The 15,255-nt window shown below is 44.2% G+C and overlaps 1 protein-coding gene across 23 annotated transcripts in view; it reads right to left on the minus strand.

Annotated features, from left to right (window-relative positions):
* Window positions 1-15,255, minus strand: part of MAGI2 (membrane associated guanylate kinase, WW and PDZ domain containing 2) — a 630,648-nt gene that overhangs the window by 148,288 nt on the left and 467,105 nt on the right. For all 23 annotated transcript variants that reach the window (XM_087873383.1, XM_087873381.1, XM_087873380.1 and 20 more), the window contains one exon: window positions 10,158-10,215. In XM_087873383.1, the coding sequence (XP_087729509.1) occupies window positions 10,158-10,215 (58 nt within the window). The remainder of the gene's footprint in view (window positions 1-10,157; window positions 10,216-15,255) is intronic.

The raw sequence follows: 15,255 nt of genomic DNA on the forward strand, positions 1-15,255 counted from the left end.
CAACATAAATTTTGGGCTCAATTGTGGCCGTAGGTTGAGGACAAGCTGCAGATGTAATTGTATGTTGATTGTTACCATTATATTTTGTCTGCCATCAGGAGTAATGGCCCTTTCCCTTGAAAATATTTATTACTAAATTTCAAAGAGAAAAAAATAAATAAATTTAATGCTTAGGTGTTTGTGCTCAGTACAGAATTTTGGACAACACATAGATTGTGGCTTTGGAAAAATCCAGGTAATATTCATAAACAGCAGACAAAGACGGATTAATAGCAAACCGTAACCAAATCCAAAATATGTATTTACCAGATGTCTCTATCCATTGTCATTGTCATTGCTCCCTTGCCTGACATCTGTCTGATATTTCTGAAGATTTTATGCTTTGTTTATTCTAAACCTTGAAAAGATTTTTTTTTTACTTTCTGTTTTTCACTCCTTGCATAGAAATAAAATAGGACTCCAAGTGGGATCTTAGAGTCCTAGTGGTAAAGGTAAAAGTTCCCCTCGCACATATGTGCTAGTCGTTCCCGACTCTAGGGGGCGGTGCTCATCTCTGTTTCAAAGCCGAAGAGCCAGCGCTGTCCGAAGACTTCTCCGTGGTCATGTGGCTGGCATGACTCAATGCTGAAGGCACACGGAATGCTGTTACCTTCCCACCAAAGGCGGTCTCTATTTTTCTACTTGTATTTTTTATCTGCTTTCGAACTGCTAGGTTGGCAGAAGCTGGGACAAGTCACGGGAGCTCACCCCGTTACGCGGCACTCGGGATTCGAACCGCTGAACTGCCGACCTTTCGATTGACAAGCTCAACGTCTTAGCCACTGAGCCACCACATCCCTTAGTCCTAGTGGACAATCCTTTAAATATGAGCCAGCAGTGTGCAGCAACAGCCAAAAAAAGCCAATGCAATCCTAGACTACGTTAACAGATGGATAAAATCAAGATCACATGAAGTTTTAACGTTGCTTTACAAAGCCTTAATAAGACCACACCCGGAATACTTCATCCAGTTCTGTTCAGCACAATTTAAAAAAGATGTTGAGATTCTGGAATGAGTCCAGAGAAGAACCACAAGTATGATTAGGGGGGCTGGAGGCTAAAACATACGAAGAATGGCTACAGGAATTGGGTATGTCTAGTCCCGTGATGGTGAACCTATGTCATGCGTGCCGGAAGTGGCATACAGAGCCACCTCTCCAGGCACACCAGCCGTCGCCCGTTTCTCTTCCGGGTTCTGGCACGCATGGTCTTCACGCGTGCGGGAGTGCCGGGAAGCTGAGCTTCCAGTTTCCAGCATGTGTATGCGCTTTGGCCAGCTGGTCTTTGCCCATGCATGTGTGCCAGAAACCGGAAGACCAGGTGACCAGCACGCATGCGCACACCAGAAACTGGAAGATCAGCTTCCTGGTGTGCGCATGTGTGCCGGGGAACTGCTCTTCCGGTTTTCGGTGCTCCCGCGTATGCACGCCAGGGAGCTGCTCTTCTGGTTTCCAGTGCTCCCGCGCGCCCCCATTTCGGCACTCAGTCTCGAAAAGGTTCGCCAATACTGGTCTAGTCTAATGAAAAGAAGGACTAGGGGAGACATGATAGCAGTCTTCCAATACTTGAGGGGCTCCGACAAAGACGTGGGGTTCAAGTTATTTTCCAAAGCACCTGAAGACAGAACACAAAACAACGGATGGACACTAACCAAGGAGAGAAGCAATTTAGAACTAAGGAGAAACTTGGTGAGACCATTCAACCCATGGAATAGATCGTCTCCAGAAGTTGTCGGTGCTCCAACACTTTTTAAGAAGAGATTGGAGAGACATTTGTTCAGAATGATATAGAATCAGAGTAGCAGAAGGTTGGATTAGAAGACCTCCAAGGTCCCTTCCAACTCCATTATTCTATGTTCTATGATTAATCCTTTGGATTACAATCTAATAATAGTCTGTTGCTGACATTGAAGCCCAAAGGTGCTTTTTCAAGAGGCAACTGGACTTCCCTGTTTTTTTCTTTTGAAGATGTTTCTCTTCTCATCCAAGAAGCTTCTTCAGCTCTGTCAGGATAGTGGAGAATGGAAGAACCTGTCAGAGCTAAAGAAGCTTCTTGGATGAGTAGCAAAACGTCTTCAAAAGAAAGTGTCTAGTTGCCTCCTGAAAAAGCATCTTTGGGCAACCATGACCTGGATGACTGAGAACCTCTACAGACTTACACTGAAGCATTTCCCCTCCCTCCGCTCTTTTGTACAGACAAAAGGTCTGGCTCAATGAATTGAACATTTTCCATTCCTACACATTATTTTTCTGTGATTTGCCCCATACTGCTTCCCCTCTGTCTTCCTTGCTTCGGTGAGTTGCAACTATCTGCTCACAAAATCCTTTGCTATATCATATCTGTTCTCCGTGGTGCACCGCATGAATTATATGGGCTAATACTTATTGAAAGTAATATTTGGACCGGTGATTTATTGGGTTGAGCTACATGCCTTGGATATATTCTGCTCGGATGATCAATGGTCAATAAGAGAGGCATGGAGTGTGGAGACAATGACCTCTAAGGTGGATTGGTTTAGGGGAAGGAAGAAGGAAGGAAGGAGGCAAAGATGGAAGGAAAGAAGGAAGAGGGTATGAAGGAAGGAGGCAAAGAAGGAAGGAAGAAGACAAAGAAGGAAGAAAAGAAGGAAGAAGGAAGGAGGCAAAGATGGAAGGAAAGAAGGAAGAAGGAAGGAAGGAGGCAAAGATGGAAGGAAAGAAAGAAGGAAGGAGGCAAAGAAGGAAGGAAAGAAGGAGGGAAGGAAGGAAGAATGGATGGAAGGAAGGAAAGAAGGAGGCAAAGAAGTAAGGAAGGAGACAAAGATGGAAGGAAAGAAGGAAGAAGGAAGGAAGGAAGGAGGCAAAGAAGGAAGAAAGAAGACAGAATTAAGAAAAGAAGGAAGAAGGAAGGAAGGAGACAAAGATGGAAGGAAAGAAGGAAGAAGGAAGGAAGGAGGCAAAGAAGGAAGGAAGAATGGATGGATGGAAGGAAGGAAGGAGGCACAGAAGGAAGGAAGAAGACAAAGAAGGAAGAGGGTATGAAGGAAGGAGGCAAAGAAGGAAGGAAGAAGACAAAGAAGGAAGAAAAGAAGGAAGAAGGAAGGAGGCAAAGATGGAAGGAAAGAAGGAAGAAGGAAGGAAGGAGGCAAAGATAGAAGGAAAGAAGGAAGGAAGGAGGCAAAGAAGGAAGGAAAGAAGGAGGGAAGGAAGGAAGAATGGATGGAAGGAAGGAAAGAAGGAGGCAAAGAAGTAAGGAAGGAGACAAAGATGGAAGGAAAGAAGGAAGAAGGAAGGAAGGAGGCAAAGAAGGAAGAAAGAAGACAGAATTAAGAAAAGAAGGAAGAAGGAAGGAAGGAGACAAAGATGGAAGGAAAGAAGGAAGAAGGAAGGAAGGAGGCAAAGAAGGAAGGAAGAATGGATGGATGGAAGGAAGGAAGGAGGCAAAGAAGGAAGGAAGAAGACAAAGAAGGAAGAAAAGAAGGAAGGAAGGAGGGAAGGAAGGAAGGAAGGAAAGAAGGAAGGAACCAAATTCCAAATTAAATTTAGACAACCAAGAAAAAATAGTTAGGAAGAAATTGTAGTCACCAGTCATCTCCCTCCATTCTTCTATGGTTGCAATTTTTCTAGCTATCAGGGTATCCTGAAGGATCCACAGTTAAACCTTTGAGGCTATGAAGTTTGAAAAGAAGAAATAATTGGTGGGAAGTTTAAACATTACTTTTTCCCCCCTTCCACATTTCAGCCCCAGGTTCTCCTCTCCTCTCCTCTCCTCTCCTCTCCTCTCCTCTCCTCTCCTCTCCTCTCCTCTCCTCTCCTCTCCTCTCCTCTCCCCTCTCATTTCTTTTTGTTTTTAAAATCAGTTCAGGAACTTTTTGCACACGGTTAGCCCTACTGTGAGAAAGAATGCAATGGTGCATAAATTCCCGGGACACAATAAAAAACAAGAGAATGCCTGGAAAACTGTTTTTACACACGCCCTCACACAGCCACAACAGCAATAAAGTGCCACACTTTCTCCAGGCGGCAATGTCGTTAATGAAGCAGAGGATATTCTAGTGGAAACACGAATATGTCTGTGAATCTATGCACACTCTTTCACTCCCACCAATGTGCCAGCAATAGTTTCGTCAGAAGACACTTGCTGTTTCATGCTGGCTTTCCACTGTTTTCCATAATTCTGACAGGATAGCAGCCTCTCTAGGAGTCTCTGGAGGCTGGGGACAGCAAAAAACGTCACTTCCCGTCCAACCGGGAGTTGGGAAATGGGCCGTTTCAGGAGTCCGGAGGGCCTCCGAAGAGGTGAGGAAGGCTGTTTTTGCCCTCCCCAGATGCATAGAAAGGATCTGGAGCTAGGAGAGAAAGAAAAACGGGCCTTCCCCACCCCCTCAGGCCCTCTGGAGGCAGGAAACAGCTTGTTTCCCTACTTCTGGTGGGCCCAGAAGGCCCGAAAATCAGCTGGTCGGCATGCGCATGCATGCCAGAGCTGAGCTGGTGTGCCCACTGATATGGCTATGCATGCCACCTGTGGCACACATGCCATAGGTTCACCATCACGGGCATAGGGTCTCCTGCTTGAGCAGGGGGTTGGACTAGAAGACCTCCAAGTTCCTTTCCAAGTCTGTTATTCTAATTTTTTTTGGAACAGTGGCTGGTTTGTTATACATACTTCAGGTTGGAGTTATCTGGGCTCGGGGTGAAACAAGTAGAGATCATGGTGTGTTTTTTGGAGACATTTCATCTCTGATTCGAGCACGGCTTCCTCAGTACAATGGTTTGAAAGTGAGTTTTGCCTTGCAGGATTCATATAGTCCATGTGATATTGGAATTTGGGGTGTGGCGGTGGCGATGGATTAGTTGGTGAGAGAGGAGGTGTCTTCTCGGGTTGTGAAACCAAGAAGCACTGATTGATTAAAAGTTGGGAATGTTATCCTACACAGTGGTGGGTTGCTACTGGTTCGCACCAGATCGGGCGAACCAGTAGTGGCGGTGGCAGGAGGTTCCGCCCACCTGCTCGGACACTTCTGTACATGCGTGCAAGTGGGTGCATGCCCACGAGCGAACCGATAGCGATGGGTTTTTTGAAACCCATCCCGATCCTATAGAAAACTAGCTTTGATTGATTCAATGATTGATTCTTTCATTGATGAATGGTAGCTGCATCTATATTCTATTCTATTCTATTCTATTCTATTCTATTCTATTCTATTCTATTCCATTCCATTCCATTCCATTCCATTCCATTCCATTCCATATTTTCTGTTCTGTTCTGTTCTACTCCACTCCACTCCATTCCTTCCATTTCTCTCCCCCTTTCCTTTCCTTTCCTCCTTCCTTCCCTTTCCCATCTATTTACTTCCTTCCCTTCCAGGGGTGGGTTCTACTTACCTTTACTACTGGTTTGCAATGGGGCCGCGCGCAAGCACAGATGATGTTTTGATGATGTCATGGTCAGTGGGCGGAGCCTCCCGTCGGCTTTACTACCAGTTCTATAGAACCAATGCGAACTGGGGGCAACCCACCACTGTTCCCTTCCCTTCCCTTTCCCTTCAAATTCCCCTTTCCTTTCCTTTCCTTTCCTTTCCTTTCCTTTCCTTTCCTTTCCATTCCTTTCCTTTCCTTTCCTTTTCTTTCTTTTCTTTTCCTTTCCTCCTTCCTTTCCTTTCCTTTCCTTTCCTTTCCTTTCCTTTCCTTTCCTTTCCTTTCCTTCCCTTCCCTTCCCTTCCCCATCTATTCCTTTCCTTTCCTTTCCTTTCCTTTCCTTTCCTTTCCTTTCCTTTCCTTTCCTTCTTTCCTTTCCTTTCCTTTCCTTTCCTTTCCTTTCCTTTCCTTTCCTTCCCTTCCCTTCCCTTCCCTTCCCTTCCCTTCCCTTCCCCATCTATTCCTTTCCTTTCCTTTCCTTTCCTTTCCTTTCCTTTCCTTTCCTTTCCTTTCCTTTCCTTTCCTTTCTTTTCCTTTCCTCCTTCCCTTCCCTTCCCTTCCCTTCCCATTCCATTCCATTCCATTCCACTTCATATTGTCTGCAAGGAAAATTGTCAACAGCAGAAAAATAAATCTATTTGGCATTCTAGAGGGGATTCATCATTTGATTTCATTGTCCCTTTTAAAACATAAAATCTTTGGATGACATGAGCTGCCCATTTTCCTTCCCAAACTATTTCGAGTCTAACACTGCATGATAAAAGCGACCATGCCATGCTTCTCTTGGAACTAACAATTACTTGCTAAATGTATATAGTGGGAATTTGTAAAATAGGTTTAATGCCATGAAAGAGGTTATCTTAACCCAGAGTTGCATTAGCAACTCTCACCCCTTGCTCCTTTTCACTTGTTTCCTTTTCGCAAATTTTACTTTTGCTCCACTTATCAGGAGAAGCTTTCTGATGGCCTAAATTGTGCTGCCAATGACACTTAAGTTACATTTTTGGACGGAGAAGAAAAGGCAAGCATTTTCAAGATTTACATTGACGGGGGGAAAAAAAGTGTTATTTTGCAAAGGAGCTTCAGAGATTGCAGGATTAGTTTAAAAGATCCCTATGACTAACTTAAAGGCACTTTTGTTATATTGCCATGTAAGTCAGGGGCAATAGTGAAATCTGAACCGGTTTGCTACCAGTTCGCTGGCCGCGGATGTGCGCTGTGCACCAAGTTTATGCTGCGTGTGCACATGTGCACCAAACATGCACTGTGTGAGCATGTGCAGTGCACACCGAACACACGCTGCACATTTACAAAGCTACCAGTTCGGTCGAACCGGTAGTTTAAAAAAGCTACAATCTGACAATCAGCTGTGCTGCACGGTTTAGCTTTGCTAGAAAGCAGGATTTCTTGTTTTCTAGCAAAGCTAAACCACGCGGCACAGCTGATCCCCCCCTTCGCTGTTCTACTTACCTTCCCAAGCCTCCTTTTGGTGTGTGCTGTGCAGACACATGCACAGTATGCGCCAAAAGGAGGCTTGGGAAGATAAGTAGAACATTGGGATGGGGGATCAGCTGTGCTGCGTGGTTTAGCTTTGCTAGAAAGCAGGATTTCCTGCTTTCTAGCAAAACTAAACCACCCGGCACAGCTGATCGTCGGATCATAGCATTTTTAACTACCGGTTCGACCAAACTGGTATTTTTTTAAGCTATCGGTTCAACTGAACCGGTAGCTACTGGTCCACCTGAATTGGTAGCATTTTTAACTACCAGTTCGAATGAACTGGTAGGGTTTTTTTTTTTACTACCGGTTTGCCTGAACCGGTAGTTTTTATCACTACTGGTTCGCCTGAACTGGAGCGAACTGGTAGCATTTCACCCGTGGTCAGGGATCTCCAAATTTGGTAACTTTAAGAGGTTTGGACTTCAACTCCCAGAATTCCACATGGCTGGCTGAGGAATTCTGGGACTTGAAGTCCACAAGTCTTAAAGTTGCCAAGTTTGGAGATCGCTGGTGTTAGGATATGAATGCTTTCCTGCCTATGATTTGGGGGGAAAACATGGGGAAAGATTTATTAGAAGATCCAACTTCTAGTAGCTTCTTACAACAGGTGCAAAATCTCCTCAAAGGTGCTCTTCCTTTTTCAGTAAACAAGTTTCCATAAGATGGGGCTACAAGAGTATTTTTTAAAAAAACTAACAAAATTACAAAGAAACACAAGAATGTGTGCAGAAATAAACAAGGTGAAATGAGACCAAACACTTAGTAAAACAATACAGTCTTTTAAATTCACGTTAGAATGATAAATATCCCATTTGCATAACACATATAATGAGATAATAATTTCCCTTAAACCAAACTCAACTCCTAAGGATCTCAAAAAGTCCTCCATGCTGGTTTCTTAGGAAAAATACACAAGTGGTCTAATATTGCCTTTTCTAGGATGGATATTTTGCCTCCTGAGAGGGATTGCTCCAATTTGATGCTGCAACACTTCTAGTCCTCATGCAGTAAAACAAGGGTCTCCAACCTGCCCAACTTTACTATTTATGACTTCTGGACTTCAACTCCCAGAATTTGTCTATGGAGATTCTCAGTCATCCAGCTCATGGTTGTCCCAAAGGTGCTTTTTTCAAAACAACAACTAGACTTTGTTTTCCCTTGAAGACGCTTCGCTTCTCATCTAAGAAGCTCCTTCAGTTCAGAACTGAAGACACTTCTTGGATGAGAAGCAAAACGTCTTCAAGGAAAAACAAAATCGCCTTTTGACAAAGCACCTCCCAAATTCTGGGAGTTGAAGTCCACAAGTCTTAATGTTGCCAAGATTGGAGACTTGGCAACCTGAGGACTTCAATTCCGATTCTGGGAACTGAAGTCCACAAGTTTTAGAGTGGTCATGGTTGGAGATCCTTGTACTAGAAGGCAACTGATGGTGATATTCCTTCATGAAAGGTCTACATGGCATGGGATTGGGGTAGAGGCAAGACCACTTGACCTCCAGTGATATCTTCCCATTCCTCATGCTCTAATAGGGGGAGTATTCTTTGAGGACCTTCCTTAAAGAACACTAGTGAGGTGGCCCAGAAGACCTCTTCTGTGGAACCTCCTGTTCTCTGGAGAGATCTTCTTCCTGAGATATGTCTGGCCTTACTTCAGAAAAGCAGATTTTTTTTTTTACCTCAGATTTTTGCGGACACATGACTGGAATTTCATTCACAGACATCTGCCTGGAGCCACAGCACAAGAGTTGGGTGACCATATCAAATAAATGATAAATAATATGAGATGGCAAGAGTACAAAAATAGGTAACTTTTTTCAACGGAAAACACTCTTGAAAAGAGCGTTACGAGTAACATCCTCTACATCAGGGGTGTCAAACTCAATTTCATTGAGGGCCGCATGAGGGCTATGGTTGATCTCGGCGGACATGGAGCAGGGGTGCTATTTAGCAGGTTCTAACAGGTTCTGGAGAACCGGTAGCGGAAATTTTGAGTAGTTCAGAGAACCGGCAAATACCACGTCTGGCTGGCTCCAGAGTGGGGTGGGAATGGAGATTTTGCAACATCCTTCTCCAAGGAGTGAGGAGGGAATGGCTATTTTGCAGTATCCTTCCCCTGCCATGCCCACCAAGCCACGCCCACCGAGCCACACCACGCCCACCAAGCCCTGCCCACAGAACTGGTAGTAAAAAAAAATTTGAATTCCACCACTGGCGTGGAGGGAGGCATGGCTGACTGGGTGGGTGTGGCCAACTGGGTGGGTGTGGCCAGCTTGACGCCACTCCCCAAACTGCTTGGGTTTCCTTTTCACATTGGGTAGACTGGGCCAAAGCCACGCTGGCCCAATCTTTCCTCTTCGCATTGGGTAGACCAGGACAGCCCCGTGGGCCGATCTAACCACATGGACCTTGCGCCTGACACCCCTGTTCTACATACAACCATTCGTTTAAGCGATCATTTGAAGTTACCAATGAAAAAAGTGATCTATAAGTATTTTTAACACTTATGACCATTGCAGCACCCCATGGTCACGTGATCAAAATTCAGATGCTGGGCAACTGACTCACATTTATGACGGTTGCGGTGTCCCCAGGGTCATGTGATTCCCCTTTGGCGACCTTCTGACAAGCAAAGTCAATGAGGAAGCCAGATTCACTTAACAACCATGTTACTAACTTAATGCAGTGATTCACTTAACAACCATCCTCTTTGAACAACCCCATAATCCCTTGCGGGGTGGAGTCTGGGCAACTGAATGGAGCTGAGTGCTTAATGGCCGGATGCCTTTCCTGTCACCAATGCGGAGTTGTTTTTTTTTCCAGCAGATACATTCTCAGTGTGCCCAGAGAGAGAAGTATCTGCCTCTACCTAGGATCGAACTCACAGCCTCCTGATTGTGAGGCGAGAGCTCCACCTCTAGGCCAGCGCACCACTCAGTGATTCACTTATAACAACTGTGGCAAGAAAAATGGGTCAAAACTCACTGAACAACCGTCTTGCTTAGCAACGGAAATTTGAGGCGCCATTGTGGTCGTAATTCAAGGATTATATTGTATTACTTTTTTTCTTCAGTTAGGCCTTCTATTTTCTGTCCCATCTTAAAGTGTCCAGGAACAAGAAAAACCACCATGGACTGCTTTCTTTTTGACCTGAAGTGCCACATGGGACCTGAACCACGGTTGATACAGGATTAACAGGGAATTAATAATGGTTTGAAAAACTTACTCCACATAATAAGTGCCATAGATGGGATCGTCAATTTTCTCCCAGCCGTAGGGTAATTCTGAAAAGAAAAAGAAACAAAGAAAGAGGAAGGCTTGTTAAGACATAGAGCAAGGGATGTCATGATTTCTAAAAATTTTTTTTAAAAAAAGTCAACAGGAGAGCTCAGAACCAATGCCAAATTTTAGACATATACCACAGTGAAGTGTGCCAACCAGTGCCTGCAATAATGGCCTGCGTCGGATGAGGAGAACACATCTTTCTCTTTCTGTCCTGGCCATTTTTTAAAGAGACACGATTGAAAGCGTCTTAACAAACTGCGTCCCTGAGGCTGCAATGCCTCAGATAGAAAATCCCTACAGAGAGTGGTGAGGACAGTGGAGAAGATTATAGGAAGCTGGCTTCCCGTCATTCAGCATACTGCTTATAAACGCTATGAGCTTAGACCTCGAAGCATTGTTAGAGACCCCACACGCCCACTTTACGGCCTGTTTCTGTTGCTCCCCTCTGGGGAGGAGGTTTCAAAGTAGCTATAGCAGGGCTACCAGATTCTGGAACAGCTTTGTTCCTTAGGCCATCCATCTTGTAAACTCTCAGGATTCTTTTTTCTCGCCATGTGTATGTAAACATCCGAACTAGACTGTGCTGTTTCTCTGTGTCACATATATGTGTGCATGTGGACATATGTATACTTTTGTATTTACTTATTTACTTTGTCGTATTGATGTAGTGTAGATTGGAGTTGGTGACCTTTTGGGAGCTGTATGCAATGAAAATTTATTTTAATGTATGCCGATTAGTATACATTCAAAGTGACAATAAAGTTGTGCTGTTCTGTTCTGTTCTGTTCTGTTCCGTTCTGTTCCGTCCCATCCTATGCCATCTATTCTATTCTATTCTATTCTATTCTATTCTATTCTATTCTATTCTATTCTATTCTATTCTATTCTATTCTATTCTATTCTATTCTACTCTACTCTACTCTACTCTACTTTTCTATTCTACTCTACTCTACTCTACTCTACTCTTCTACTCTACTCTACTCTACTCTACTCTACTCTACTCTACTCTACTCTACTCTACTCTACTCTACTCTATTCTATCCCATCCCATCCCATCCCATCCCATCCCATCCCATCCCATCCCATCCCATCCCATCCCATCCCATTGAAAATGGCTTTGCCATGAAATGTGCAAGAAACTGACTGCTAAACTGCCAAAGAAAAGTAAATATTTTTGGTTGTCTCTGCCCCAGACAGAGGTGGTTCATTTGTGAGTCTTTTGCCCATGGAAATTAGGAAAGCCTTCGTCACTGTAGAAGGAAAATAGCCCATTCGTACAACCCCTGTCTATTCAGAAATGAGGTTTCATAGATCTTAGACATACAGGTAGCCTCAACTTACAACAGTTGGTTTAGTGACCATTGCAAGAGCACTGAAAAAAAGCGACTTATGACCGTTTCTCACACTTACAACCGTTGCACAGACCCATGATCAAAATTTAGACGCTTTTCAACTGCCTCACATTTATGACGATTGCAGTGTCCCGGGATTACGTGAGCCTGTTTTGTGACCTTCCGAAAAGCCAAGTCAAAGGGGAAATCCAGATTCGCTTAACAACCAGGTTACTTACTTAACAACCGCAGTGATTTTGCTTAACAACGGTGTCAAGAAAAGTTGCAAAATGGAGGCAAAGCTCACTTCACAAATGTCTCGTTTAGCCACAGAAATTTTGGGCTCAACTGTGGTCATAAGTGGAGGACCACCTGGGTACCCCAGAATAGCCAAAACTTGCAATAGACAAGTTTTGACTTAGACTTAGCTTTGTAAACACGATACGAGAGGAAGCAAAATATTGTTCTGGTTACACCCTTCACAATTCAGTTTCAAAGTTACCGATGACTGCTCAGAGCTCACTCTGATTCAACTAGAGTTAAGTCCAGGTTTCATATATTTGCTAATATGATGAGTACACCAGCATTCACGGGTCGGGGGTCATGGCTAGGAGTTCCTAGTGAGGCCTACCCCACTGAACACAGCACGCACATGAAAAAGGGGGACACATGTTGCCCAGTTGCCATGTTGGCTTTGGAGGAATGCCTCTACATGAGTAATTCACCGCTTCTTCACTGGGTGTCTTATTCACAACAATTCTGAAATCAACCAGAAGATTTATTTATCTATTTTGTTCAATTTATTTGCCTCCTATCTCATCAGGGGGTTACTCTTTCTTTCTTTCTTTCTTTCTTTCTTTCTTTCTTTCTTTCTTTCTTTCTTTTTCTTTCTTTCTTCCTTCCTTCCTTCCTTCCTTCCTTCCTTCCTTCCTTCCTTCCTTCCCTTCCTTCCTTTCCTTCCTTCCTTCCTTCCTTCCTTCCTTCCTTCCTTCCTTCCTTCCTTTCTTTCTTTTTCTTTCTTTCTTTCTTTCTTTCTCTTTCCTCTCTCTCTCTCTCTCCAACCCTTTCTCCTCTTCCTCCTCCCTCCTTCTCCCTCCTTCTCCCTCCCTTTCTCCTCGCCCCTCCTTTCCTTTCCTTTCCTTTCCTTCCCTCCCCTCCCCTTCCCACATTTTATTTTTCTTTCCTTCCCTTCCCTTCCCACATTTTCCTTTCCTTTCCTTTCCTTTCCTTTCCTTTCCTTTCCTCTCCTCTCCTCTCCTCTCCTCCCCTCCCCTTCCCTCTTCTCCCCTCTCTTTAGTGACTCCAAGTGGAGCATCTTCAACAGAGACTGCTTTATTTCACAGTATTATGTTTACTTTCCCACTGCAAGGCAAATACAGCTCAGGCATCAGGGATATATCAAAATACCGATTTATTATTTCAGCTTTCATGCAATAGTTGTACCTGAGTTTTACTGGGCTCCACATCTAAACATTGCATTCCAATTAGATTTGATTAAAGGAATATTACCACTGGTTTCACATTATTTTTTCCCCCCAAACTGTATTCCAACCTTGGTTAAATAAAATCCAAAAGCATTTACCCAGCTGGAAATGTTTTCTTAAATTCTTTGCTGCAGCTCCTTCATAAAATATTGAATCGAGTATTTGCATCTTGCACGATTCAAAATAAGACCTTACAGTTTCCTGCCGAAACTGAAAATTACCAGAATGTTGGTCTGGATAAAGAGTTAATTAAATAGAAATCCATTTTACACAACAGGTCTTCTCCCTTCACTGGCATCCCTGCCAAATGAATTTACAGATTACAGTAGGCAGGGGCAGAGAGCAAAAACTGCAAGGGGTAACTATTTATTTATTTATTTATTACATGTATTTATATGCAGCCATTCTCCCGAAGGACTCAGGGCGGTGAACACAAGTTAAGAAACAAGTACAATAAAATCCCATTTTAAACCAAATAACTAATTAATAGTAAATAATAAAACCTGGAATCAGAGTCAGCCTATTTGTTTGAACAGCCAAGTCTTCAGGTCTAGGAGGGACAATACAAAAGATAAAGGCAAAGGTTCCCCTCGCACATATGTGCTAGTCGTTCCCGACTCTAGGGGGCAGTGCTCATCTCCGTTTCAAAGCCGAAGAGCCAGCGCTGTCCGAAGACTTCTCCGTGGTCATGTGGCCGGCATGACTCAATGCCAAAGGCGCATGGAACGCTGTTCCCTTCCCACCAAAGGTGGTCCCTATTTCTCTACTTGCATTTTTTATGTGCTTTCGAACTGCTAGGTTGGCAGAATCTGGGACAAGTCACGGGAGCTCACCCCGTTACGCGGCACTAGGGATTCGAACCGCTGAACTGCTGACCTTTTGATCGACAAGCTCAGCTTCTGAGCCACTGAGCCACCACGTCCCTCTAGGGGGTGACACTATAGCAGTGTTCCAATATTTGAGCGGCTGCTACGAAAAAGAGGGGGTCAATCTATTCTCCAAAGCACCTGAAGACAGGACAAGAAGCAACAGATGGAAACTAACCAAGGAGAAAATCAACCTAAAAATAAGGAGAAATTTTCTGACAGAACAATTAATCAGTGGAATGACTTGCCTCCAGAAGTTGTGGATGCTCCATCACTGGAGGCTTTTAAGAAGAGACTGAACAACTATTTGTCTGAAATGGTATAGGTTTCCTGCTTGGGGGCTGGACTAGAAGACCTCCAAGGTCCCTTCCAGCTCTATTCTATTCTTCTACTCTAACCTAAGGGACTGGTTTGGACAAAACTCAGCAGCACTTTTTCATACGGCTGTTGACAAAAATAGGATTGCCAATATATCCGATTACGGATATGGCACAACAACAACAAGAAGAATTAAGCCTGCCCTGTGTTTGATTCCCAATGGCTTTTAGGTCTCCATAAACGTTTCTTCCCTTTTAATAAAGCCAACTTTCATTCATGAACCGCTTGCCCATGGAAACCTTTTTCCCTCTACAGATTTCTTTCCTTTTGTGATTGCCGTGAAATCGGACTTCTCCAGGGCTTTGTTTCAGCTGCACATTATGCAAATGGTTGCCGACTTACGACAACCGTTCCTTTCTTAGCTTCGGCCTCCTGCGGCTGCCTTTATGAAGACACTTTCCTGAGTCATTTGAAGTTCAGAACTTCGGTTCGATGACTTCCCGGCATTCGTACGACAAAGAAGCAGGCCCTCCGTTGGGTAGATTTCGTTCCTCTGATTGGAATGGTTAATCCCATCCTCTGCCAAACTCAACTCCCTCTTGATGGCTTTTCTTTTCCACAGTGTCATCAGGAAAGGAAGCAGTGGTGGGTTCCAACTGGTGTTACCACCATTTCTCTTTGCGCACGTGCTTTGCGCGCGATTGCGTGAACTTGTGCTCCATGCAAGCACTTTATTTATTTATTATTAAAATTTATATGCCGCCCTTCTCCCGAAGGACTCGGGGCGGCTCACACAAATAAAACAACAACAATAACACCTAAAACCAATATAAAAATTAAAATCCCCAAAATTAAAACCTCGTAGTTGATCAGGGAGTTTGCTGGAACAGCCATGTTTTCAGGCCAGTGTGGAAAGTGCGGAGATCGGGAGTCGTCCGGAGCTCAGTGGGTAACCCATTCCAGAGGGTCGGTGCGGCCACAGAGAATGCCCTCATCCTGGGGGTCACCAGCCGACATTGTCTGGCCGACGGCACCTGGAG

This window comes from Pantherophis guttatus, chromosome 7 (genome assembly GCF_059756535.1).
Source record: "Pantherophis guttatus breed Tessera chromosome 7, ASM5975653v1, whole genome shotgun sequence".
Taxonomy (NCBI): domain Eukaryota; kingdom Metazoa; phylum Chordata; class Lepidosauria; order Squamata; family Colubridae; genus Pantherophis; species Pantherophis guttatus.